This window comes from Larus michahellis, chromosome 1, assembly GCF_964199755.1.
Source record: "Larus michahellis chromosome 1, bLarMic1.1, whole genome shotgun sequence".
Taxonomy (NCBI): Eukaryota; Metazoa; Chordata; class Aves; order Charadriiformes; family Laridae; genus Larus; species Larus michahellis.
This window is the reverse complement of record NC_133896.1, coordinates 193,464,117-193,489,829: the sequence shown is the minus strand read 5'-3', so window position 1 is coordinate 193,489,829 and position 25,713 is coordinate 193,464,117. Positions and strand designations below refer to the sequence as shown.

Here is a 25,713-nt window from a genome sequence, read left to right as displayed (position 1 = left end):
GTAACAGCTTTTCAACATTAGAGCTGTATCAGGAGTTTTTAAAAAGGAAGCATTGCAAGGTTTTCAGATTGGGAAAGACGATCAGATCTGTCAAGATACACACCAAGTGCGAAGGGTGTAGGAAGTGGAATTAGATCTAAGTTTTGTATAGTCAAAAGATTAGTTTCAAATTTAAAAGAGAACAACTTTGATAAACTAAATCTTAAATCGACATTCTACAAAAGCCGTACTTTCCAGTTCCTTCTTTTGTTGCCAAAAAATATCTACACATACATGGACATAGACACATGAAAATATGACCTTTCAGTTTTTTATTCAAAATACAACTTTCAGGTCACACGATTACTATGCACTGACAGTATTTCCATGATAAGAAATCATCAATCTTGATGCAATGATTCTTCATTTCAAGGTGAAGCACTTTCCCCAGTTTCAAATCTCTTGAAGAAGTTCCTTCTTTTCCTCAAAATACTTATGAAACCACTCAATATGTTCAATCTTCTGTTTAACACTGAGGTACGGGTTTTTCGAAAGCCCACAGATGACTAGTTCCATGAAGTGGCGAATAGGGCCTTGCTTGGGAAAGTCTTTGAGGTGTTTCTCCAGAAAGATATGTTCATGAAATTCAGCATCATCCTCCATCCCTAACAGAAGGGACAAAAAAATGACAGTTATTATCATAATATAACAGCAAATTAGTAAATAAGGATATAGTTTGCAAATAATCTTAAATTAGTAAAATTAATGTGCCTTTTAATTCTTCTGCAGTCAAGCCAACCACACAAAAGTGGAAGAAACTGCAGAATTTTAAGACAGCAATTTCTCCCTCCACACAAAAAAATGTCAGCATATATCATACTCCTGTTGTCTACCATATTACTTCCATTTTGCGCTCTCATTTATATGAATATCTAATATTTAAATCAACTTTCTGGCTGGTAATCTTACTGAAAGCTGAAGACAGGGCGGGAGCAGGGGGAATAATCAAAAAAATAAATCAATCCTCTTGCTAAAAAGCTGTTCAGTATGTGAAAATTTTGAATCATCATGGGCACCACCTTTTAGACTGGGGACACTTTCTGAATAAATTCTTTAAGAAAACACTGGTTGCCTAAATTCTGCAGAGGACTAAACAATACAAGCTCGTCTTGAACAAATGAGGCAACCTCATAAAGTATCTAATCCTGAAGAGCTAACACACAGTTTCATGTTCATTCCAAGTCATGGCTTTAACAGCCTATTGCTATCAGGTGGGCACAGAAAATTGTTTTTCTAACAGTTTCTGAATCTGTACGTTTATGCTGATGTAAAAATGTTGTGTATCTCACCAGCTGCTACTTTTAAGTCGTAACCAGTGCAAAAGATGATGCATTCAAAAGCATCCACAGGAACACAGGACAAGGGATTACTGTAGATCTCTAATCAAGCACAGCTCAGATCCTACGGTAGATTTTTGTTCTCTCTCCTGTGGATCTCCTTTGCTGTTGTTCATACTATGATGCTAGCATACACAAGACAGACTCAGAACACAAATTCCCACATACAGACAAAAAAGGCTGCTTTCGCAGTTCCTAATTCTGAGATAAAAAACCAAGGCAAACTGGGATCTGCAGTTGAAAGATTTTTCTTCCATTAGGGATACAGGACAATTTTTATTCGATCCCAATTTGCTATAGATTTGTAAGTGACATTTGCACCTTTAAGTAAAAATCTGTTATTAGAGAAAAAAAAATATTGCATGTGAACATTTCCAGACATCAAAAATGGGAAGTCTATACCACAGAGGTGTTTTTCTATACTAGCTAGGATACGATATATTATTTCACAACATTAAGTCAAGAGTATTAAAATTCAAGTAATTAAACCATGTCAGTCCTAGGCTTCCTCCTGTGTTACAGCTTCTACAGTTTGAGAAGAAATTATGCACATCTCTGAGATGGAGAAGTCTCACAGCTTGTACTCGTTAAGTTTGCATTATTTCTTTCCTGTTTTAAACTTTAAGTACTGCAATATCTCAAGGAGCTGGGAAATACCTTTATTTTTCCCCCAGATTCTTCCCAGAAATATGTGAGTGTATCAATACCAGCTACATGCCACATTTATCTCCCTTGTCCTTGAAAAAGAAAGCATGTTTCCTTCTTCAGAAGCTCTCTTTCCTTTATGTTAAAAGGAAAAAAAAAAAAAAAAGTCATGTCAGCTTCAGAGGGTATATTTCTGCCGTGCTTGGAAACCTGTGTTCACTTACAGAAGCACAGAGATGATCCTTTTACCACACTACCCACACCGACTTTCCCCACTAAGGGAAGGTGGAATCTCACTATGCCTGGATGCTGCTGGATGCTTTCACAAGATAACATCCTTTCCAGATTTCCATACTTTTGCTGGTCACAAAAATACAAGAGGACTAAACCAATGAACCCACTACTGAAAAAATCTGAATAATGCTGACAGTAAAATTTGGCCTTCTGGATGCTCTTCTTTTGGGGACAGACACAGGGTATCAGGAGAGATTATATCTAATTAATATTTCACCAATTTTCATCTCTAACCCAAAAGAAATTAAACCATTTATAGTATCACAAAAACGCAGGTCAGAAGGAAATATTCCATCATGTATTTTGATCTCCCATTTGTCAAAGACATGATATATGGTTTGGGGATAAAGTGTTAAGTCCAAACATTTCAGTTAGACCACATATTTCAGTCCTCAAAAAAGTAAAGTGTGCATCACAAAAAGAGACCACAATTGCCCAAAGCATCAGAGGCTGAGACCTCTGGTGGGAACTGATTAGATGAGATATGCTTGCGTGACTCCCCCCACCCCCAGCAAACCGTAACCCCTGCTGCACGGGAAGAACAAGCCTGTCCCTCAGCCTCTCCTCCACTGTCCTCAGAAACCTAATTTGAAAGAACATGCATGGTGGGAGTCTAAAGCAGAGGCTTTTCTTTAACAAAGAAAGAAGTCACCCACTCTCAACATCCTATTTCCAATCCCCTGCGTACTACAAAACAGAAAGGCTGGGGAATTTCTCTAGCCTACTAGAGACCCTAACCCTTCCAAGACATGACTAATCTTGCCTTAAAGACGACATCTCAAATGCAGATGTCCATCCTTACAGGGAACGTTGCTGAATGTCTAAGTATCCTGATGTAGTGAAAAATGTCCCTGCCATGGCAGGGGGGTAGTCTAGATGATCTTTGAAGGTCCCTTTCCAACACAAAAAATGTGATGATTCTAGGATTTTTAGAATGACATAAATCATGCTCTCACTGTAGGTCCCTAGAATAGACCCAGAATTAATAAAGTGACCCCCTCTGTAATGGTTGTCTAACTTTTGCCACCGCTCTTGGCAAACCGATCCAATGCTTCTCTGCTGGGAACAGCATCCCAGCAAAACAGCCAGAACAGGACTTGGTGAACTTTTGCCTACAGAAGCCATAAGCGGCAACTGAGGCATTAATTTTCCGAGAGTTCCATTAAGCCTGTCGCTTCTGCTGTAACAATCTCTGTCCACCAGAAGTATTTGCTGCAAAGCAGCACCAGTACTCTCCACCGTCCTTTTTAAGAACTGCACTTCTCAGGACTGGAGTCATCAAGGCATAGATACACAGAAATAATATTAAAAAGTGGCAGAAATCAACATTTTTCCCAACTTTTCACCATGGCAAGTCATGGAGCAGATGTAAAGCTACTAGAAGCAGAAGAGACAAGCAGAAAGTAGGAGGAGTGAGAAAGATGTTACACAAGCTACACCAATGGTTTGTTAATCTGGTAAAAATTAATCAGTGGAGAGACAGAGAGGAAAAAAAAGGTAGTTTTCTGCCTAACAGTGACATAAACTGCATCACATAAGGGAAGGGACATGCAGGCAGGAAGAGACAACAGGGCAGAAGGGTCAGGGGGACAAGACTGCTACTGGACAATGCAGCAAGCCACTACGTCTAGCTGCATCTGCGTATGTTTGCACCAAGGCCAGAGAAGTTTTAAAAATAATAACGATACCCTAATGCCTCAAAGCACAGCAATGTGCCTTGGTAAAGCACTCTAACAAGAACACGGGAGATGCTCTGGAGCCAAGAAAAACAGTTATAAGTGGTCTTCGTTCTTTTTTTATATTTAATTTAAAATTTTAAAGGCTTTCATAATGGTAAAAGTTGAGTATACGTGCTTCCTCAATAGAAAATTTAATTACATTTATGTTTTTAAAGCCACATGCTTGTGGCATAAAAGAAAAATCATGCATTTCTTGATACAGAAGCAGCTGAGGTCGTGTCCTTCTATTGAGGGAGACAACTGTTACAAAACTGCAAAATTAACAGCGGGAAGGGGCATCTTTCTTTTGCAGAGCCATTGAAATTACAGTATGTTAAGATAATTGGAGCAAGATTCTCAAGCTTTTAACTGTGCTTTGATGTATCTAATCTGATTAACAGCCTGTGGCTGGCAGTTTGAATAGGATGGAATTTACTGACTTGATATTTCAACCTGAGAGGTGACAGATTTTGGAACGCTCCGCTGGAATTTTCCACATGACTAGTCTTTGTAGACAAATCAATAAAGATTCTTGTTTAAGTATATGTAAAGATTCTTTGTCCATTTGCCACCCCATCCCAGACAGCACAGTTCCGGTCGCATTGCTGCAACAGAAAAACCATTGGCTGCCAAAGACGCCTGGTCCACTTACGGCCCCAGACAGCAGGGTTCCAGCCACGTTACAACAACGGAAAACCATTGGCTGCAGTGGTTTTATGCTTGCAAAAACATGACTAGAGTATACTCAGATTTCTACATGATGGAACAGATCAATTTGGGGAGCAGTGATTAAATTCTGTGAAGAAACTGCCAAAATAGGATGAGAATAAAAATTAAGAAACAATGAACTACATTATGCAATTTGAAACTCAGTATAGGACAGATTTTCAAAGACTCCCAGCTTCAGATACTAACCTGTTTTGCTTTCAGTGACTGAATCATTCTAAAGAAGTTCTTTTTGATGTCTTTAAAGTCTTTTAGAAAAGAAAACCCACAGCCAAGCTCTCCCTGAAGTTGTGAAGTCCCCTTTCCCAATGTGTACACTTGCTTTGTATAGTTGTTCTTCTCTTAACATTCGCTCTCTCTCTGCTGGCTTAACTTCACAGAGTTGTTTTTTGGGTTGTTTTTTTTTTAAATGGTAATAAAAGTAAATACCGTGCACAAAGATGTCTAGTTAAGATAGATGCCCAGAGTGGGTGAATATTGTGACTGTTTATTCTAATGAAATAGATAGAACAAGGGGAGCAAACAAACAACTGTTTTAACACTCAGACGGCACAGACATAGAACTAGCAGATAGCTGATTAGGATCCGGCTAGCGACTTGGTCTGAGAGCCACACCAAACAACAGAATCAGCGTTATAGAACACACGCGGTAGTTTTAAGGTTCCCCATACTCTGCTAGAAGCTTCTTTAAAGAAGCTGCAGAGTAAAAAGTATTATGTAATAGACTTGAATGGCATTTTGGTGTTGAAAACGTCAGGGCGGAGGGAGGGAGGGAGGGAGGGAGTTCTCCCCTTTTTGGCAGCAGCCAGTCTTCATATCAGCCAAACCACCTGCAGGACTTCACCTGAAGAGTGCCAGAATGAGTTCATCTGAAGCATCTCTGATTTGGGACAGTTGGAAAGTTATATTTGTTTTCTATCAAATGTATGACTCATAGCTGAAACACTGCGTTAAAGCAGTCAAAGGTCATAACATGCTCTAATTCTCAAAAAGATATAAATATAGACAGATAATAAAAGCTAATGGCACACATACCAGCTTCGTTGTCAATTGGGAACTCCCACAGTATTCCTTCTTTTGTCCACTGGATCATCTCCTCAAAACCGTTTCGGGGAGGCTGTGCAGTTATTGCTGCAATCTCCTTCGCAAATTCCAGATCCCATATTGTTGGTGAAGATACTAAAAAAAGAAATTTTGTAAAGATCTGTCAGCATGCCAAAGACTTCTCATGAGCTAAAACAAAGTCCTTTAACGTTAACCTTTACAGAGACTAATACTTTCAGCTGTGCAAGTTTTTCTACCTTACATGCCAGCATCGCTTTTCTCAAATGAGAACTCCCTGTTGAAACAAAAGTCCATTAAATTCTCAAATGTCTGCTGAAAATGTATTCTGAACTCCTAGGGGACAATTTATTTTTAAGCCTTTCACACAGAGCAGGAATTTAATTTTTCCTTTTTGTCTTTCACAAATTGTACGTACGACAAACTCTGAACTTGACTGGTGCACTCGGCTAAAGGAATCTTGCTTAGTACAGGAGTTTTCAGGTACTTCACAACTACACTCTCCTTCAGGGAGACAACTCAATCTATAAATGATGGCAATTCCTTCTCCAGCAATCCTACTTGTCACAGTTTTTGTCTCTTGGGCTTCAGAAACCCTGATTTCCTATACTTCTCCCAAAGCCAAACAGTCCCTTTAGGGATGCATCTTTCCTGATGCGTGTAATTTTTTTTTTTTTTCTTTTTAATCAAAGTGTACTCGTATGGCAGCAGAGTTATTCTGCAGGAGTTCCTGCCCCTCCACCCAGGAGAACTGGTCAGGAGCCCAGACTGAACCGCATTGCTGAAGAGAAGGGAACAAGCTGTTACCACAGGACAGGGAGGAACCGCTGGGAGTGCCTTGGGCTGCCGCCTCATCAGCTGGCTTAAGTCGCTCTCCCCTTTGTTTTCTTGCCTCCCCCTGTTATCAATTCACCCGACGCTCCTCGGAACAGAGATCTCGATGTGAATTCAAATGTTACAGTCCATTTGAGGGGGATCATGGCCAATCAGTAATTCTTTTACTACTCATAAGTCTTAAGTATTTAAAACTAAGATATAATTTCATCTTTGGCTCAGTGTCTTACAACACAATTGGATTTAAAAAAAAGAAAAAAATCACCCCTCTCCTTTAAGAAAAAATAAGATGAAAGGGCAAACAGTATTTTTTACATACTGGAAATTGTTTTCATTTTTTGTGTTAAATCAGAAGATACTTTTTCGAATGATTTCTTACTAAGCAGGGAAATTTCCAGAACTATATTCCCTAGCTGCCTACTTTGATTTGAGGGCTGGAGGCAGGAATAAAATACAGATAAAAGACAACAAGAGAAACCACAACAGAATGAAATTATTGTCCACATCTTAGAATACCTTCTAATAATGCATTATTAATAAATCTTCTAATAAAAGAGAGTAGAAACTCATTTTTTCAAGCCTGCAGTAAAGGTGATAAACATTATATTTTCACCTCTGCGAAACAGAAAATACTACTGATATTTTATGTTACCAGTTACTGATATTTTATGTTAATAGTTATGAATATTTTTTTCAGGATGACAATTTACTTTCCAGTTAACATTCAGGTTTTCAAAATAAATATTCAATATATAACACAGAACTTGCTTTTCCGCCATATATAAACAATATTTTAACTCATTATCTCCACTAGTATAAGCCAAGAAAGTGAAAGCAAATGAATCAAAGTATCAAGTATCACACTGGTATTTCCTGAGATTAATGCAAAAATATTTTTGTGTCATTAGGCTTAGTCAGTAAGCCAAGTAACAAGCTTCCTGGCTTAGAATATATTGTAGATTTCCTCAAAGCTACCTGGACTCAAACAAGGAAACACGACATAAAAAGCTGAAAGAAGCTTACTTCTTGATAGCTAATTACAAATCCAATAAAGTCCTCTCTTACACAATTTGTGCACGTTCCAGTTTTTTGTTAAAAAAAAAAAAGTGTCAATTTTTTATCAAGGGCGACGACTACGTGCCACTGCGTCTGCATTGTGCTCATGCAAAAGGGAAAGGTTAAATTCTCACCATTTTACCTGAGTAAATTTGATTCAACTCAAATGCCAGTTAATTGAACATCACATTTGTCAAGATAGCTAAAAACAAATGCTGCATCATTCATTATGATTTTTTATGTAAAATGGACCAGTTTTAAGGAAAATAGCCATCTTAAACACCAACAAATTGAATTCCATTCTAATAAGCAACTTTAACACGTCCACCACAGAGGTGGCTGCATTCAGAAAGCTCACAGCTGCTTGGAAATATGCAAAGAGCACTATCTGACATTTTACTAAAGAAATTAAGTAAACAAATTAATTTCTCCCTGCTGTTTCAAGCATTAAAAAAAAAAAGCAGAAAACTACTCAGCTAGAATCTGGCAAAAACTAACAGTCCTACTCTGAAAGCAGAAACAAATACATATCATTTTCTAAGATATCAGAGAGAAATAGTATTTCTTCTGCAGCTGCTGGGTTTATACATAGTTTGAAGTCACTACACTGGAATAAAGTTTTTTTTTTCCCAAAGGGCCTCAGAATAGGTCAGGCAAATGAGCATATTGAAGATCAGCGCTAACAATGCATAGCTTCACTGTTCAGAAAGAAAAGTGAGGGAGTTCTTTACGTGACTTGCCCATATTCACATACTCTTAGCCAAAACCCAGTCTGTAGTAGAGCTAAGTCTTCGTGCATGAAGGCTATCCCCGTTATGTAGCATTAAGACTGTTCCTGCAGAGCTGTGTCATTCAGTGACTATGAAGGTGGGTCATACCTGTTCTGCCACTGTTTTTTGGTTTTATCTTACATGAGTTTTGGCATGTATATTTGATGGATAAGGAATTGGCTGGATGGTCACATCCAAAGAGTAGCTGTTAATGGCTCAATGTCTGGATGAAGATCAGTGACAAGTGGTGTCCCTCAGGGGTCCATATTGGAACCAGTACCGTTTAGTATCTTCATCAATGACATAGTGGGATTGAGTGCACTCTCAGCAAATTTGCAGATGACATAAAGCTGAGTGGTGTGGTTGACACATTGAGGGATGGGATGCCATCCAGAGGGACCTGGGCAAGCTCGAGAAGTGGGCATGTGTGAACCTCATGAGGTTCAACAAGGCCAAGTGCAAGGTCCTGCACCTGGGTCAGGGCAATTCCCAGTATCAATACAGACCAGGGGATGAAGAGATTGAGAGCAGCCCTGATGAGAAGGGCTTGGGGGTACTGGTGGATGAAAAGCTGGACATGAGACGATAACATGCGCACGTAGCCCAGAAAGCCCACTGTATCCTGGGCAGCATCAAAAGAAGTGCGGTGAGCAGGTCAAGGGAGGTGATTCTGCCCCTCTACTCCATTCTGGTGAGACCCCACCTGGAGTACTGTGTCTAGCTCTGGAGCCCTCAGCATGGGAAAGACATGGGCCTGTTGGAGTGAGTGCAGAAGAGGGCCACAAAAATGATGAGAGGGATTGAACACCTCTCCTGTGAGGACAGGCTGAGAGAGTTGGGGATGTTCAGCCTGAAGAAGAGAAGGCTCCGGGGAAACCTTATGGTGGCCTTTCAGTACTTAAAGGGGGCTTATAAGAAAGACGGGGACAAATTTTTTAGTAGGGCCTGTTGCAATAGGACACGGGGTGATGGTTTTAAACTAAAACAGGGTAGATTCAGACCAGATATAAGGCCAAAATTTTTTACAATGAGGGTAGTGAAACACTGGAACATGTTCCCCAAGGAGGTGGTAGATGCCCCATCCCTGAGAACTTTCAAGGTCAGGTTGGATGGGGCTCTGAGCAACCTGATCTAGTTGAAGATGTCCCTGCTCATTGCAGAGGGTTGGACTAGATGACCTTTAAAGGTCCTTTCCAACCCAAACCATTCTATGATTCTAAATGTATATGAAGAGCTTTACAGTAGGTAAAGAAAAGCATTGTTTGTCAGCCACTTAGAGGATCTTTCAAGCTACATATGCAACACTAAAAAAGAGAAGGCCACAAAGCAACTGAACGCCGTGGTCCTGGGTTTTTTTCCAACCCCACTTATGCTTAGCCACCTGTAGAGCACACTTGTTTCCCTGGGATCACAGCCTTGTGTTTCTTTGCCATAAAATGAATGCAGCAAGTTTGCAACTTGATCAAATAAGCTACTGGGGGAAATGTACCCATTCTCCAGGCTGGTTTACACTCACAGAAGAAAGAGCGGCCTTAGCGACAAAAAGCCAGTTTTATCCTTCAAGTTCAGTAACAGAATGTCCTGATTAGTACAGAAAACAATAATCTATTACACTGCATGGAAGTTTTGCTCACTAAAAAACAGAGATACATTAAAGTATTTATTGTTTTATAGGTCTGAAAGCAGGAAGTTAACAGGTCATCAGTCTCCTTCGCAACAGTGAATCTCTTGATATTCGAAAAATTCAGAACTTGGCTTCACTGAGTTTTTCATTATTGAATTTCCACTAACCTGTTTTCAGTGCGTTTTCTGTTTCTTTAGAAGCCTTAGTGAATATATTAAGCCTCCTTCCTACTTTGAGACTTCTACAAACAAAAAAGAAAAATGATATTTAGTATTTCACAACACTTCACAACATTGCCAGATAACAAATTTAAAAGCACAAAATATTCTCATGAACTAACAGATCTCTGGAGGAAAAAAAAATAATGAGATAGTGACTCTCACTAAATCCTCAGGCTTTTAACCAGAAAGTGTTTATGACTTTATTATTCATCTGTAACAGAGCTTCCCAAAACATTTCTGTGTGAAAGAATGAGCATAAATCAAACATTATATTTGCAGCCATTTTTTACTGAAATATTTAGGAACCCGAACAAAGCTAAACCATATGAAACCACAGTACTCAAGCAAATTTACAAAGCTGCAACTAAAAAGTGAATCTGGTGATTTGGGCTTTTCTCCCTGTAAAAAATATTGCACAATTCAGGAAAAGAAAAATCACAGCTAAATCAAACAATTCCTGCTTTATCATAAATAGCCTATTTGGAAGATTACACAGCCACCTCCTCTGCCACATGGCAAACACTCAAAGTATATCTGTATGATATATTTTAAAAAGCATCACCTTGATGGTCTCTCTGACCATCTATTTTTAATCATATTTATCTTTAGCATAAGCCTATACTAAGAAAAAAAATACATGAGTTCAACAAGTAATCAAATTTTTTTTATAAATGGAAAAAAATAAAAATCAATGCTTTTACTGTAGAACACACTGAGCGTGTGAACAAATGATTCTTTTAATCACACAATCTTCCAAGTTTCCACTGAAATTCTAATAATTCCTACTTTATGTTATTACATATTCACTGTTACCCTGGAAAACTTGCCCTTCCCGACCTTAAAATTTCACCTCTCTGGATTTACTGCAGATTTCTGATGGCCACAGCTACTTCTGCAAACCTGCGCTTGTCATATTACATTTTACTGATGTAATTACCCTGGATCTATTTCAGCACAGAGCAATCTAACTACACAGCCTTAAAAGAATGTTGATTTAGGATTATATTTTCCTATCTTTGTGTAACTCCCAGTAACGTTGGCCGAAGATACAAGCATGACTTGGAAGAAAATTTATTTGAAAATTACTAGTTCAAATTACTATAAAGCAACATCACTCATTGAAATCTATTAACTCTATTTGAACTTAGATATTCTTCCTAACCCATTATTTTCATATTATCAATAGATAAGAATACCAGTTAGATTTTCAGGGATGCAGGAGGAAACTTAGGACTGAAACTGGAGACAGTTTGCTCATTACAGGGATTTTAAAAACTATTTTAAGGTACTATTCCTGAAGTTATATACCAAGTACAGTTTCATCACATAAAGAGGGTGAGACAGCTTCTCAGATATCATAAATTTAATAAATGTTCTCAAACATATGTGAAATTCACTTTCCTTAGCAGTATGTTAATAAATGAAAAGCTCAGGTTTTCAGTTTATACTTCTAGATTGTACTATTTCTATTCTTTCAAACTTTGAAAAACTTTTAATCCAACACCTTAAAGAAAGCATTTCTCATAGTCAGGCAAGAATCACAGTCTAATAACAAAATTACTTTCATGTGACTACCAACTCTGTCTGGTAATTATCCCCAGATTAAAAATATCTATAGAGCTATTCAGCCCTGACAATGAAGTCAGTTCCGTTGCTCCTCAAACTGGCAGCTCAGGACAGAAATATCTATGTCAGGAGGGCTTAGTCTAGAACCTTGTTCCACTTCTTCCCTTCAATTTCCATTACAAGAAGCCCCTCTCGCACTTTCTATGAGCTTTGCATCAGGAAAAGAAAACACTGCTTGCTGGCCTTATAACATTGAAGAGGCCCAAGAGATACTTCCCTAAGACACCTTAACAGTTTGATAGTTCAAGAACAAGGAAGTCACTCAGAGACATTTCAGCAAGCAAGCAAAGTTCTTCTAATGACTGGCTATAGCCACATCCTTGAGGTTTCTGGGTGATCCACATGGCTCAATGCATGTGTTACAATTTGTTCCTTATGGAAAGTCACAACTCTCTGTTTATGATATACTGAAATAGATGTCTCTGCCAAAGAGGGCAGAATATTGTACAACTACTTACCCATAAATTTATGCCTTTTTTTTTTTCTTAGTTATCCAAATTCTGCCTTGAGCATTATCCATCTAATCACAAACAACTCCCTCAAGTTCCAGACCCTAACCCCAAGAAAAGGGGATTCATTTGCAAATTAAATTAATGATTAGAAAAGTTAATCTTACTAAAAACGGAACTGCTAGAGAAAGGATATACTGAAAAGGAATGCGATGATGAGCTGCCATGGGAAAATCAAAAGACAACAGGCAAGAATGCATAGCTTATGGGAGTTAAAAAAATAAATAAATGGAAATTTAAGAGCATCTTTACTTCATTAAGGAATAGACTGGCCACATAAACAGCAGTGAGATAAATTTAAGGAGGACTGTGAAATCATCATATAAATGATAAAGTTAATTTCATAAACCATTCTAATGTCACAGACAATAGAGATATTAATTACAGAATGACTTACCAATTGCAACAAGATAGTAAAAAATAAAAAAATCCTTTAACATAGAACATTTATCAAAGTTTTCCATTAGATAAAACCAAGCCTCCAAAGCCTCCATTTCCCAAAAAGTGATATAAAATCATACTATGCGTGAGAATAATTTAAACTAGTTAAAACAAACACAATTACATTGCAGCACCAAATATTTTTAATTATCTAAAATTTGATATTAAAAAGTGCACATTATTTGATTAGCTGGTTAACATTAACTGATGTGTTCTCACAGAAGTTTATTTCAATATTAACAGCACTTTTTTTCAAAAATACTTAAGTAATTTGTTTAAGCTCTGAAGTACTGTGGTGACATGAATACGTAGAACTAAATCTAAAATATTATCCATTGTTAATTTTCTGCATGCTCCTTCTATTGGAAGGGAACACAACAAAAATACCTTCTGGAATCAAACGACTGGGATGACAATCTTCCAGGCTTGATTCTTCGACCATCCTCATCCAACTCCAAGGAAATGCGACTGGATATCCTCACACCTCTCTCAGCTGGGGACTGCCTTTTAACTGACATTTCTGAAATAACTTTGCTGAAATTAAAAACATGAATGTAAGAACTCAACAGATCAACAAAGCAAGGAAATTTGTCACATGTATCAACCAGAAACTCTACTCTCAATTGTTTTCATAAGCCTCTATAAAATAGAATTACACATTCCTCACAAAATACATGCATTTTTAAGTTATCATTCAAGTCTTACTTTTTAAACCATCTCAGCTGTTACATTCTGTATAGATTAAATGAAAAGTGCTATTTCAGCCTACTAAATCTACAGTGAATGCTTTCTTTGAAATTATTTAGTTTCCAACTAAAAGAAAAATTTCATATATCTGCATGCCAATATTCACAGAGTGCGTTAGAGGTGTTCTGTTTAAGTAAATGAGGAATTTGTCTGGATACAAAGAATACGCTGAAATAGGTAGGTAAAAATCACCAGGTTTTTGGACAGGAGCCAGCACTGCCCAGGGACAGAGCTGTGCTGCTGCGGACCAAAAGGAAGCTCGCCCTCACACATCAGCTGACATGGGTCAATCATGCCACCCTAATAAGTAGGTCACCTTTCCTGATCCACTGCAATCTGCTGTGTTGTGTAATCATATTACGGCATTAACAGACGACATCTTTCTTCATAATTCTGTAGTCAAAAATCATACGTGAAGAACAAATGCTCTGACTTCTTCTGACGCGATTTGCAGCTCATTCTGCATGCAAAGGGCAAAACACACCACTTTGCTGCCTCTGCCCATTAGTCCCCTTAACTGGTAAGTGATGGTCGGTAAAGACCAAGCTGGTAACTGTTCCTCACAGCCACCCTCTCCACCCAACTGCCGCCAGTAACACACAGTCATACAAGTTTGCAACGCTCACATTTTAAAACATAAGTACAGTCTCAAAAAACAAAATAGGCCGAGTCAAAAACACTGCATAGCCATTTTATGAAAATCTGAATGAAGTTCAAACTATGTTTTTAGTAGCTTAAGTCAAGAGACTTTATTCACAAGGAAGAAATACTTCTGGAAAATTGTAAAAGCTAATTGCCACAGCAACAGTAGGATTCCTCTTCGGTCTTAGATGTGGTTTTGGATGGCAGAACAAGACTAGCACAGCGCTTCAAGTACCTACTCTGAAAGAAAGGCATCCGAAAAGTTTTAACTCATTTCATTTTAAAGAAAAAACAACCTCAGATTAGTTGCGTATCTCACACTAGAAATTACTCTATGAAGTGCCTACTGGCATTACTGAGCTGGTGTTGGGAGGCTTGACACACTTCTGAGTGTCAAGGGGACATAATTCCTAAGGTCACACGTGGCCCAGCCCAACCGCTTGGCTTGGCTGCAGCCTACAAGGCTGGAGTGTTCCTGTGCTACAGGGGGATCAGGCTTCCTCGGAGAAGCTCTTCTTAGAGCCGACACTGATTTATTTGTGGTTTTGCACAGCAGGTCTGGACAAACTATGCTACCAAGTTATCAGGACATGCAGTCAATGGTATCATTCTCACTGAAAAGTCCTAATGTCACCCCATCGTTGGTATATGAACATTTCTGGCAGCAATGCTCATCACTCCATCATTAAAAGTGCCCCTGTATTAACTAAAAATAAAACTACAAAGATGTTTTTAGTGTCTTTTGTAATTAGAAACATCAGCTTACAACTTCATACTCCAACCCCAGTGTACCTGCAGTGGTTAGATATGACATATTACCCCATGTCACAACATGGGGCTAAAAAAATAAACTCCTAGATACTTCTGCTTTCCAGAGATGGGAAGAGGTAGAGCTTTTGTAACAAGAACAGATTCTCTCTCCTTCCTCATCACCAATCAATAATGGTTAACATTAAAAACAGAGACCCAAGGAGCTTTGGATATACTTTAGTCTAAGCTCTGAACTACTTTACTACTCCTTCACCCAAAACAGGAGCTGAAATTTCAACTTGTAATACTGCAGATTTTATTTTGGTATAGTGCTGTTGTAATTTCCACTGAGTGAAACTTCATCCCACGCTGAGAAAACTAAATTCCTGTATTGTTAATATTTTCCCCTCCTAGCGAACACGCTGTCCTCACGCTGTCTACAAAACACGGCGATGAGACAACTGCATACAACAGTGACCTCTGGAGGCCATGCCACAATTCTGGGAACAAGAGATCCAGACAACATACAATTTATTTCACACCTTCATAAATCTCGATAGCAGCATCTGATGTTTTGCAGTTGAGCATTATATGGCTTTGCTGCTTGTGCAGGTATCTCATTTTTAAATAGTTTTAAATAATGGAGGTGTGTATACTGTCTTTTAAAATGTGTCAGTATATTGAATGGAAAACCTTTATGGAAAAAAAATAGAAAGTTAAGTTGCCTGTATTCTCTTGTTGTCAAACACAAATCAACACAAAATAATCATGTAATTGCTTTCTAATATATTAAAAAGCATTTTAGTGCCTTCTGCTGGACTTTTAAAAATCAACAGTTTTAACACTGATCAGAAAGCCAAAAGTACCACATTCACCTCAAAGTCTAACTGTGAAAGGTTACTATTAACCAAGTTTTCAGTCATCAACATCAGCAGGGATTGCTGGTCTTTCTAGAAAACTCATCCATTGATAGAGTTTCAAACTGTCACCTAGCTATTAAGGAAGAAAATGGAACTTTTCAGCACATAATTAAAAAAAACCCAAACATATATTCCCAGGTAGAAGCAAGATAGTTCACAAAGCTGCCTCAGGAAGTAGAACTTGCCAACTCAAAACAGAGCAAGCCAGCCATGACATTCCTAGCCAACCAAAACGGCTGGTTTTGGTTGAGGAAAATGCATTTTTCTAACCATAATGATTCGCACACAAGCATGTTATAAGCCATTGTAATAGCACATCTTAACCAATCGATCAACTATACAGCAGTGCTATACAGTTGCAGGGACTTCAGTTTTTTTTAATTTCTGAAGAATTTAACCTCTCAATAGAAAAAAGCCTTTTTGCTTAGACTACAACTTCCTTAGATGCCTTCTTTCTTCCACAGAGCCAAATCTGTGTAGGTTCTTCAGGGAACGTGCAATGGGTTGTAAGGACAGCAAGCCCTTGTTGCCACGTTCCTTATACCTTACCGAACAGCCCTTGCTCCTTATACCTTAAGGAATAGCCCTTGTTTCTTATACCTTAAGGAACACGTACAGGAGCACGCGAGGTTAGCCACTGCATGTATTAGCTCAGTCAGTGTCAGTACAGTCCTCCAACATCTTATCAGAAATTGAAGTAGGTCCTAATTACATTTAAGTTGGCCACCCACAAGCAATGCTATTATTAAGATGTTTGTGTACTCTGCTCTTCTAAAAACCCCAGTGACAGAGATGGAACAACCTCACTGGAAATTAATAGTTGAATGAATATATTCTTTAGGTAATATATTCCTTATTTATTCCCCCTATATTAAGAAGTGTCTCTTAGGTTTTTTGGTAATACTGCACACAAAAAAACCCACCCAGAAAACGCAGAAAAACATCAATTTTACATAAAACAAACAGATGTCTGACCTTGAAAGCTACTCATTTTGGCTCCAAAAGCCCATGGAGAGATAAGGTTCTGTCAAGTTCTTGACATCTCCTATATTCAGGCCGAGAAGACATTATGAAAACTGAGCACACACACAGCCTTTGGAGATGTTTGCGCGTACTACCTAAAACCACGCTTCCTCCTCAAATAGCACAGACTTCACATGTTTGGAGAGAATTTCATTCTGCTCTCCACAACCACCATTAGAGCTCTTGGTAGAAAGAATCATAAATACAGGCTAAAAGGGAAACTTGCACAGTTTCTCCCTTTTCCCTTCACAACCTCTGAAGAACATGCATTTTGCTTAACAAAGTCACTCACTGAGCATTACGCTTCCCAATCTATTTCCAACCATCTAACACGATTTATTTGCAAGCATCTGTAACATCCTTCCTTAGTTTTCACTCACATAAAGGCAGACATCAGCCACAAACATCCCTAGTTTGTTGACTACTGTTTGCAGCTCATTGATAAACATACAAAGCAAATACTCTACTGATCCCTAGAGCAACCTACAAATAATAATACAAAAATGGGCCAAACTTAAATCCTAGTTTGGGACAAATTCATTTTCACAGAATAAATTAAGACAAGCACCTTGCAGTTCACAACACAAACAGCTATAAATAAAGATTCCACATTCCTATTTTGCTGAAGATCCAATTTTCTGTTTAGTTCAGCATTTCACCTGGATTTAATGCCTTATTTTCTGAGTAGGTATCTGAATACTAGCTTAAAAAAAGAAAACGAAAAAACTGTCTTTAACCATCGTCCAAAAGAGCAGTATGCACAACTGTTTCCGTTTCCAAACAAATGTTTCTCATCTGTTTGAAAGCCACACTGGAAACGGAGTTAAGCCAAGAGATGAGTTTCTTGGGTTGACTGGAAAGTTTTGAAAGGAAGGGTGGGGTTATAAATAGAGCTGCTCTAGTTCAGCTATGCAGAGCTGTCATGAAAATCCACCAGTCCAGACAGAACGTCTGAAACTTCTACAAACCCATCCATTGTGTGAGAATTTCGGAAGCTTAAAAAAAAAAAAAAAAAAAAAAAAAAAAATCTGTTATTTTGCTAGCCTGTCCAAGAAAGTAATGATCCTAGGCAGGAAAACAATTCCATTTCTGCAAAACCATTTTAGAACGAGGATGGCAAAATTTAGGGAGTCTGTTATAACCAGACCAATGACGTTCCCATTATTCATTAATTCCGAGGATAACCTGTCCAAATGTGTCTTTTACGGCCATCTTTCCAACACAGAACCCATCCACCTTCAAGATGACATTGCAAAATCAGAATTTCGAAAATTATTGAGAATAAAATTCAATATACAGACCGTATGTTAATAGTTCCCCCCTTCTTCTGTTTTTCTGTGGTTTCTTCATGTCGTCTTAGTTGTGCAAGCAGTTCTGATTCTGTCTGTTTCTTGTTGTGTGGTAGGGAAGACGCAACTGCAGAAACAGCCTCCACCAGTTCTGGATTTAAAGGTTTGCCTCTGTAAGAGACGCAACAGATATGGAAATAAAAAAAAAAAAAAAAAGGCTTAGTATATTTAAATTGTCATTTCTGTACTGTCATTTTATGTCTTAATAACTCAGAAGTTACAGTTACACATTATCCCAATTGGGGGTGGCCAGAGGGACAGCCAGGTTTGCCCTATGTTGCATAGTCATCAACTGCCAAATGCCACTGACAAGCCCTTTTTCTCAAACTCGGGGAAACTGCAGCCCTACACCACTGCACAGCCCCTTGGACGTGAAGCTCTGAAGACTACAGGCAACGTAGACCTGCAGGGATATAAACATGATGTAACACATTGTGGAGGGCAGCCACCAGCAAGACTTGACAATCATGATGCCATTCTTAATCATTTTTTCCCCCTTTTTCCTCAGTTTTATTGTATTTTACCCGCATATTACTTCCCCTCTCCCATTAAAGTAACTTTCCACAGGCAGATGCTAGTGCCACCTCTCAAGAGTCCCAGTGCAGAAAAAGGCAGCATCCCGTAGAAAGCATACAACAGCTTCTGTCCAGATTCTCCCATGACTTACTGCAATCTACATCTACATTACATCCCCTTACAAGGCTCCTTTTCCATACTTGGAAATGGCACTTCATGCTTTATTTTTTCCTAGATAATGAAAAAAACAAATCTGAAAAAAGGAGAAAAGGGGATAAAAAAGTGTTTGTTATACTTTACCGCTGGATGTCTTCTGTAGCTTTCTGAAGCACAGTACCTTCACTGGCTGGGCCTTCCAGCTTGTTTGTGGCTTGCTTTTTGATCTCACGTGCTTTTAGCTGTTGGAGTTTCTTCCTGTAGGTCACTTCTACTTTCATATTACCAATAATGTCTAACAACTTCTGCTTTGGTGTTTCTGCTGCGCTCTCCTGACTCTTTGATGACACTTCAGTGGTGCTGTCTTTGGAAGCGGTAGATTCATCTTTCTCAGTAGACAGCACGCTGCTTGTGCTGAAGAGTTTCTGTATTTTGCTGATGATACAAAAAGTTTGTTTTTTTTAAAAAAAAAAAAAACAACAGAAGTTACAAATAGGGTCCAAGGCTGAATTTTTTAAGCCTATCAAAAAAAATTTAATTACAATTGTCTAGGCCTAGTTGAGTACAAGCTGAGTATGTTAAGTACACATCAAGAACCTTGCGACTTTTGAGACAGACTAGGGCACTATTTAAAACTCTTGGTTATTTATGGTTTCCTCCTCCCCAAAATCACGTAAACAACTTTATTACCTCCACAAATAAACTGTGCTTAATTTATGAACTTCAAACTTTTAAAGTATCCCTGCATTAGGTAGCAGACTGGGCATTCGAATCTACTGGCACCTGATAATCAAATTCATTAGTGCTATAGAAAACTCAGTAATGCTCTTAAAATGAGGGAACAAAGAGATCACAGCTGAAAAAAGACTGTGCACACACATTTAGCTTCACATTGTTTCACACATGTGGCACTACTACAGATCACATTTCCTTACGCTATGCCCTGCAATATAGCAGCCAAGCATTTGTGCACCCATATGGGGAAATGGATCCTGCTGCAAGATAACTCAGTAAGAAACAAAAACAGTCATTTTGGTTATTTTTCCCTCTGGAACAGCTCCTCTACCTAGTTTACCACATCACTGCAAAGAAGTTAAAATTGACACAGTACAGGTAAGGATGTGAAGCCAGGGACAGCAGGGAGCTGCTCAGGATATTGCTGCAACACAGATACAACTGTATTCTCTGGGAAAACTATCATGAAATTCAAAGATCTGTTCTCTTTAACATTCCAAAATGAAATGTTATAATCTTTAAATTCAAAAGTACTTCTTCGTTTAAAAATCACTTTCAAGTTATTAAAATAAAAAAAAAACCCTTGTGATCAAGTATTTATTTTGATTCAAAATAGAACACTTCAACAGACCTTAAAACACTTCAACAAATCTGAAGGAATTTTGCCATACCTTCCACCCTCATACACACCTCTCTCTGGCTAAAAAAGAAAAATCTGCTTCTATCAACAGGCACCACATTATTACTTTAGTCAGTCTGCACTTAATAAATTGTTGGCATTAAATTGTCAGCATTAAACCCTAAATTTCGATGTTGAGAAGCAACAGGCAAATTTAACGAAAGCTTCAGAACCACATTATTGAGAAGACAGTAGGAGTCCTGCTGTTTTACATTCAGCTGTTCTCCACAGATCTCTTTCAGATACATGTTTTTCATTAATTCAGGCTGCATGCTCCTGAAAAGTATTTATCCATTCAGAAATCTCTGCTTACAGTGTCAGAAAAAAACACACCAAGACTGCAAGCTTAAACATTTAAAGTCAGTAGTACATTGCAGTTTGCATTATAGTATTTCACCTGCCATTGGGTTTGTCTTCTGGTCAGACAAACCCCACCCAGCCTTAGAAAGCAAACACTGCTACAAAAGAAACCAACCCGCTTTACACAATAGGCTAGCACAGTATCGGAGCTTGTTCAAAAAGATCAAGGAGCTTTGAAATAAAAAATAAAAAAATACAGGCACAACTGATTTTTCATTCATAAAAAAGTATTTTAATAAAAGCAAAAATGAACTTCCAAATACTACTTTTGGAGAGTGCTTTGGGCATGTACCCCTGACAACAGGCAGCACAGCTCTGCTGGTACAAAAATTCTGTTGGGCTCACACAGGAGTGCTGTTCACAGCACTCACAGACAGAATCATAGAATCACCTGGGTTGGAAGGGACCTTTCAGATCATCTAGTCCAGCCATCAACGTAACTCTGACAAAATCTGTCGCTAAACCATATCCCTATGCACCATGTCTACCTGTCTTTTAAATACCTCCAGGGATGGCGATTCCACCACTTACTTCCCTGGGCAGCCTGTTCCAATGCTTGACAACCCCTTCCGTATAAAAGTTTTTCCTAATATCCAATCTAAACTTCCTCTGGTGCAACCTGAGGCCATTTCCTCTTGTCCTATCGCCTGTTATTTGGGAGAAGAGACCGACCCCCACCTCACCACAACCCTCTTTCAGGTAGCTGTAGAGAACGATAAGGTCTCCCCTCACCCTCCTTTTCTCCAGGCTAAACACCCCCAGCTCCCTCAGATGCTCCTCATAAGACTTGTTCTCCAGACCCCTCACCAGCTTCGTTGCCCTTCTCTGGGCCCGCTCCAGCACCTCAATGTCTTCTTTGTGGTGAGAGGCCCAAAACTGGACGCAGTACTCAAGATGCAGCCTCACCAGTGCTGAGTACAGGGGAACAATCATTTCCTTAGTCTTGCTGAGCACACTATTACACTATTCCTGTTGGCCTTCTTGGCCACCTGGGCACACTGCTGGCTCACATTCAGACAGCAGTCGAGAAACACCCCCAGGTCCTTTTCCGCCGGGCAGCTCTCCAGCCACTCTTCCCCGAGCCCGTAGCGCTGATGCGCAGGCTAGCAAGGAAAGCAAAATGAAACACAGCCCGAACCATTCCCCCCTATTTGACTTCCCCCTCCCGACGAGTCCTGCCCACCGCTGTCAATGCCGGACAGACGGACCCGGGCCCGGCCTGCTCGCCGCCCCAGCGGGCTCCAGCCCCGCGGCACCCGGGAAGAGAGCAGCCTCGGGGCAGGGCGGCAGCCGGCGCGCACCGGGCAGGCCCCGCGCCCCGTCGCCCGATGCAGGCGCCACGGTCCCGGGAGAAAGTCGCTAAAAACACGTTTAACGCCAAGGACAACGGCGGCAACCCGCCGGCGGGGCGCAGGCCGCGGCGCGGCAACCCCCGCCCAGGGAGGATGGGCCCAGCCCCACCGGTGGCGGCTTTCCCTGCGGAGCCCAGCAAACCCCATCCCCTCAGAGAACCGCGGCTGGGGGTGGTGACCCGGCAAACAGCCCCCCCCCCCCCCGGCCGCCGCCGCCGGCGGGCGCCCGCTCGCCCAGGTAAAGGATTTACGGGAGGCGACGGTACCTGTGCGGCCTCCCCGCCTGCCGCGCTGCTCCCGCCGCCTCCCGGCCGCTCGCTGGCCCGGCGAGGAGCCGGGCGGCGAGGCGACAGGAGCCGCCGACCGCGCCACTCCAGCCCCGGACGCGGTTCCACATGGTGCCTGCGGCCCGGCGACCCGACCGGCGGCGGCCCGTCCCCCGTGCGCGGTCCCTCCGGCGCTGCCGGCTGGGAACGGGAGCGGCGCCCGGCGTTCCGGGCACCAGCGTTCCGCCTGCCCCCACTCGGCTCCGTGCGGGCTCCGGCTGCGAGCAGGGGCCCTGGTCCTCTGCCAAAACACCCCAGTCGCAGCCAGCTGCTTACAGATTTTTCACCTGGTGCCAGGAGTTGCACGTAAGCCAAGCCTGGGGATGGCCCCTGTGAAGCGCTCAATGCTTGGGGAAGAGGAGATGCCCATGAGGGCTTCAGTTGGGGCCACAAAGCACTTACTCTAATGATTTTGTGGAGGAAACAAAAATATATGCATTTATTAAGTTCACACTAGTCAGGCGTTTCTTATTATTTCCACTACTGAACACTCACTAAGTTGGCACTGTGTTAGGGACACCAGTTCTGCTCCAGTGGGACGATGGCTCACCCACGCCAGTTTCCTAAGCGTTAAGTACGTATTTCTTGATATTTAAGAAATAGATTTAATAGATTCCATAGATGTAAGTTCCAAAACGAGTCTTTTTTTCCACTTGTCAGCAGTACGGATGAAGACAAACAAAACAGGTAGCAGCATCCAGAACTGTGCTGCCATGGTATCTGGAGACCAAAGTTATCCCTCTGACGGACAGACGGTCTTGTCTTTCAGAGCATAAATTGTTTTATAAGACATTTTAAAGGAAATTCCTTTACAGCCAGATAATTCAAGCACCTCTCACCTTTCTCTTAAAGCTTGTGGTACTGAAAAAATTAAGTATAAAACAACGGGCCTCGGGCTCCAGCCCATAAGGCGCTTTTGGTGTGTGGCTGGTCCCACAGCGGTGTTTCGACACCCGCCTCCTGTTCACTGCCTCGCTTCTCGCCATTTTCAGAGGGAGATCAGGTGCCCAAGGAGTTAGGAGTCCCTCTCTGCTTCTGGCACGGCTGCCACGCTTTTTCGCTTCCGGTTGGGTAGAAGACGTCAACCACGGCTCAGAGGTGTCATGTAGGAAGCAGAAGCCATCAAGGGAAGGGAAAAGACACAACCTTCTTTTTCTGGACAAAATCTGTCCACAATTGAAGAATAACAGGGCTTACAAATAGCCAAGAGATGAAATCTGGTGTTTTCCCAGTCTCTGCTCCAGGATATGCCCATATTGGTTTTGAGGTGTCCAGCCTGGGGGAAAACACATGCACTGGATCTGCCTTGAGGCTGTTGCTGAGGAAAATGTCTTCCTGCTGTGAGCACAAATACTAATGAGAACCCTGATCTAGCTGAAGAGGATCAGAGGAACTTCAGATGTACCAGAAATGGAAGGAAAATATTGGGTCTGGCTCAAATCAGTCTGAAACCAAACTGAAAACAAAACCCCAGTGAACTGGGAACTGCTGCTGTTGGCCAGTTTCCTCAAACTCTGTCTGACTTTTGGCAAAACTCACTTGTCCGTGTGTTTTTTGTTCTCCCTGTGTGTTTTTTTTTTTCCTATTGCCTGCAATAGCAATTTTCAAGCGACTTTTATACGTTTGGTATACAATTGTCCCGTATTTCCCCCCCCCAAGATCTTCCGATCTAGGTAACTTCACTAACAAATGACTTTTAATCCTAAAAATTCACAATCCTCCTTCCCTGGGAGCTGCTGCCTGGTAGTATCACGTTGCCCAGGCTGAGAGAACGTACTCAGAGTTTGGTTGATGTTCAGAAACTAGCTCTCCATAACTCCATTGCATGCCTGAACCATAAGTCATTAAAAAAATGGATAGAAGTCTTATAAAAATGTCCAAGAAACATACATTTTCAGCTCTGTGTGTTGGTCTTCTGGGTTGCAGTTGGCTGATAAACAGGCAGAAAAGGCTCATGGTGCACCTAACTCTATAGCGACTGGTAGTTTTCAAGAATATTAAACAAAAAGAAAAATGATTTACTGTGCAAAGTATAGAAAACAGAACCTGGAATTACAATTCTTACTCTGCAAAGAAACATTCCTCCACAGACCTATCTCTGCAGGTGGTTTACTCGGCTGTAAATCAGACCATATCAAAGCAATCCTCAAACACAGCTGAACACTTCGGATGTTTTCACTCCTGTTGGCATCAGTAGTCACAGTAATGTTTGTGTCATCAAATCCACTCAAAATTATTTTGGTGGTCTTCAGGTGCATCCTGCACTGCCCAGCTGCACCATTTACCTGCATGCCCTCCATTGGTTTAGAGTCACAGCGAGCAAATACCACGTGATAAAATGGTGGCTGCAGCTAGTCTCTTCTCTCTCAGAATGATCCTTATAGCAAGAATATGAGCTTTTTTCCCCCCTCAGCATTGCACTATCCATCATCCTGTGCTTCCAGATAGATTTGAGTAAGGTCTTCAATCTCCACGCTTACTAGGAAGATGCCACAGTCCAGGAAGTTCTGGAGTTCCCAAGGTGGTGGGACTGGTAATTAATTTGGTGCGACAGAAACAGACCAGCAGACTGAAATGTGTAGTGCTGAGCCTCCTCACCTCTGACCTGGGGAGTCTATTTTACATTACATCAGGGCCAAACTTCCTTCTGAAACATGTGGTTCAAAGCTGTCCCCCAAACCTTCACTTCCTTGACTGCAACCTACTCTGGAAAGGCCAACGCTGTCCTCTCACTTGCAGCTGACAGTACTACATCAGTACTCAAATCACTATCACCTGTGTAAAGCCTTACATGCAGATGCCATCTTACTTTTCCTCCATGTACAATCCCCATGTGGTACTGTACTGCTTGACCCACCTCTCCAAACAGCCTGGTCAACATCCACTGCAAGGTGCTGGGTGAGTTTTGATGGTTTTGTTTCTGCAGCTCTGTCTGCTCTTCTGGCATGATACTTGCAAAGAACTGACATTCATCCTCCTGGGCAGTGAGGATTGCCCTAAGAATTAGGAAAGGCAAAACGGCTTTCAGGGAGCAAATGGTTTCCCTGTGGTTGGCTGGAGATGGTGGGTGCAGGACACAGGCTCAAACAGCTGAGATCCTGCAGGATGGAAAGGAACACACGTTTCAAGGAAACCCTTTCCTCTCCTGCATCAGACAAGTTTCCACAGCATTCCCCTCCCAGCTTTTCAGCTCCCAGAGGTTACCCATCCCTCCAGTGCTGAAACACTCTGCTCAAAAGGTGTTGTGCCCCTCCCA

The 25,713-nt window shown here is 40.8% G+C and overlaps 1 protein-coding gene across 2 annotated transcripts; it reads right to left on the bottom strand.

Moving 5' to 3' along the window:
* Positions 1-296: 296 nt before the first annotated feature.
* MRPS31 (mitochondrial ribosomal protein S31) lies at positions 297-22,608 on the bottom strand. Of its 2 annotated transcripts, XM_074566772.1 has the most exons (8): positions 22,398-22,608; positions 19,150-19,440; positions 18,286-18,444; positions 13,290-13,436; positions 10,273-10,346; positions 5,795-5,938; positions 2,034-2,156; positions 297-644 (listed from the first exon to the last, which is right to left on the bottom strand). In XM_074566772.1, exons 1-7 carry the CDS (start codon positions 22,526-22,528, stop codon positions 2,077-2,079), a joined length of 1,026 nt encoding a protein of 341 aa, XP_074422873.1. In that variant the 5' UTR covers positions 22,529-22,608; the 3' UTR covers positions 297-644; positions 2,034-2,076. The 2 variants fall into 2 exon arrangements, with proteins under 2 accessions (XP_074422873.1, XP_074422866.1); XM_074566765.1 differs by lacking the exon at positions 2,034-2,156 and having other exon boundaries at positions 22,398-22,605.
* Positions 22,609-25,713: the final 3,105 nt, after the last annotated feature.

What these genes read in the sequence shown, in the direction of transcription:
- MRPS31 (XM_074566765.1), bottom strand. Translation starts at nt 22,528, where the DNA reads ATGTGGAACCGCGTCCGGGGCTGGAGTGGCGCGGTCGGCGGCTCCTGT. An exon ending in AGAAAACGCACTGAAAACAG is followed by an intron (nt 5,939 to 10,272) that starts GTTAGTGGAAAT and finishes TTCTTTTTTTAG; the next exon opens with TATCTTCACCAACAATATGG. An exon ending in CCCAATTGACAACGAAGCTG is followed by an intron (nt 645 to 5,794) that starts GTATGTGTGCCA and finishes CCCTTCTGTTAG; the next exon opens with GGATGGAGGATGATGCTGAA.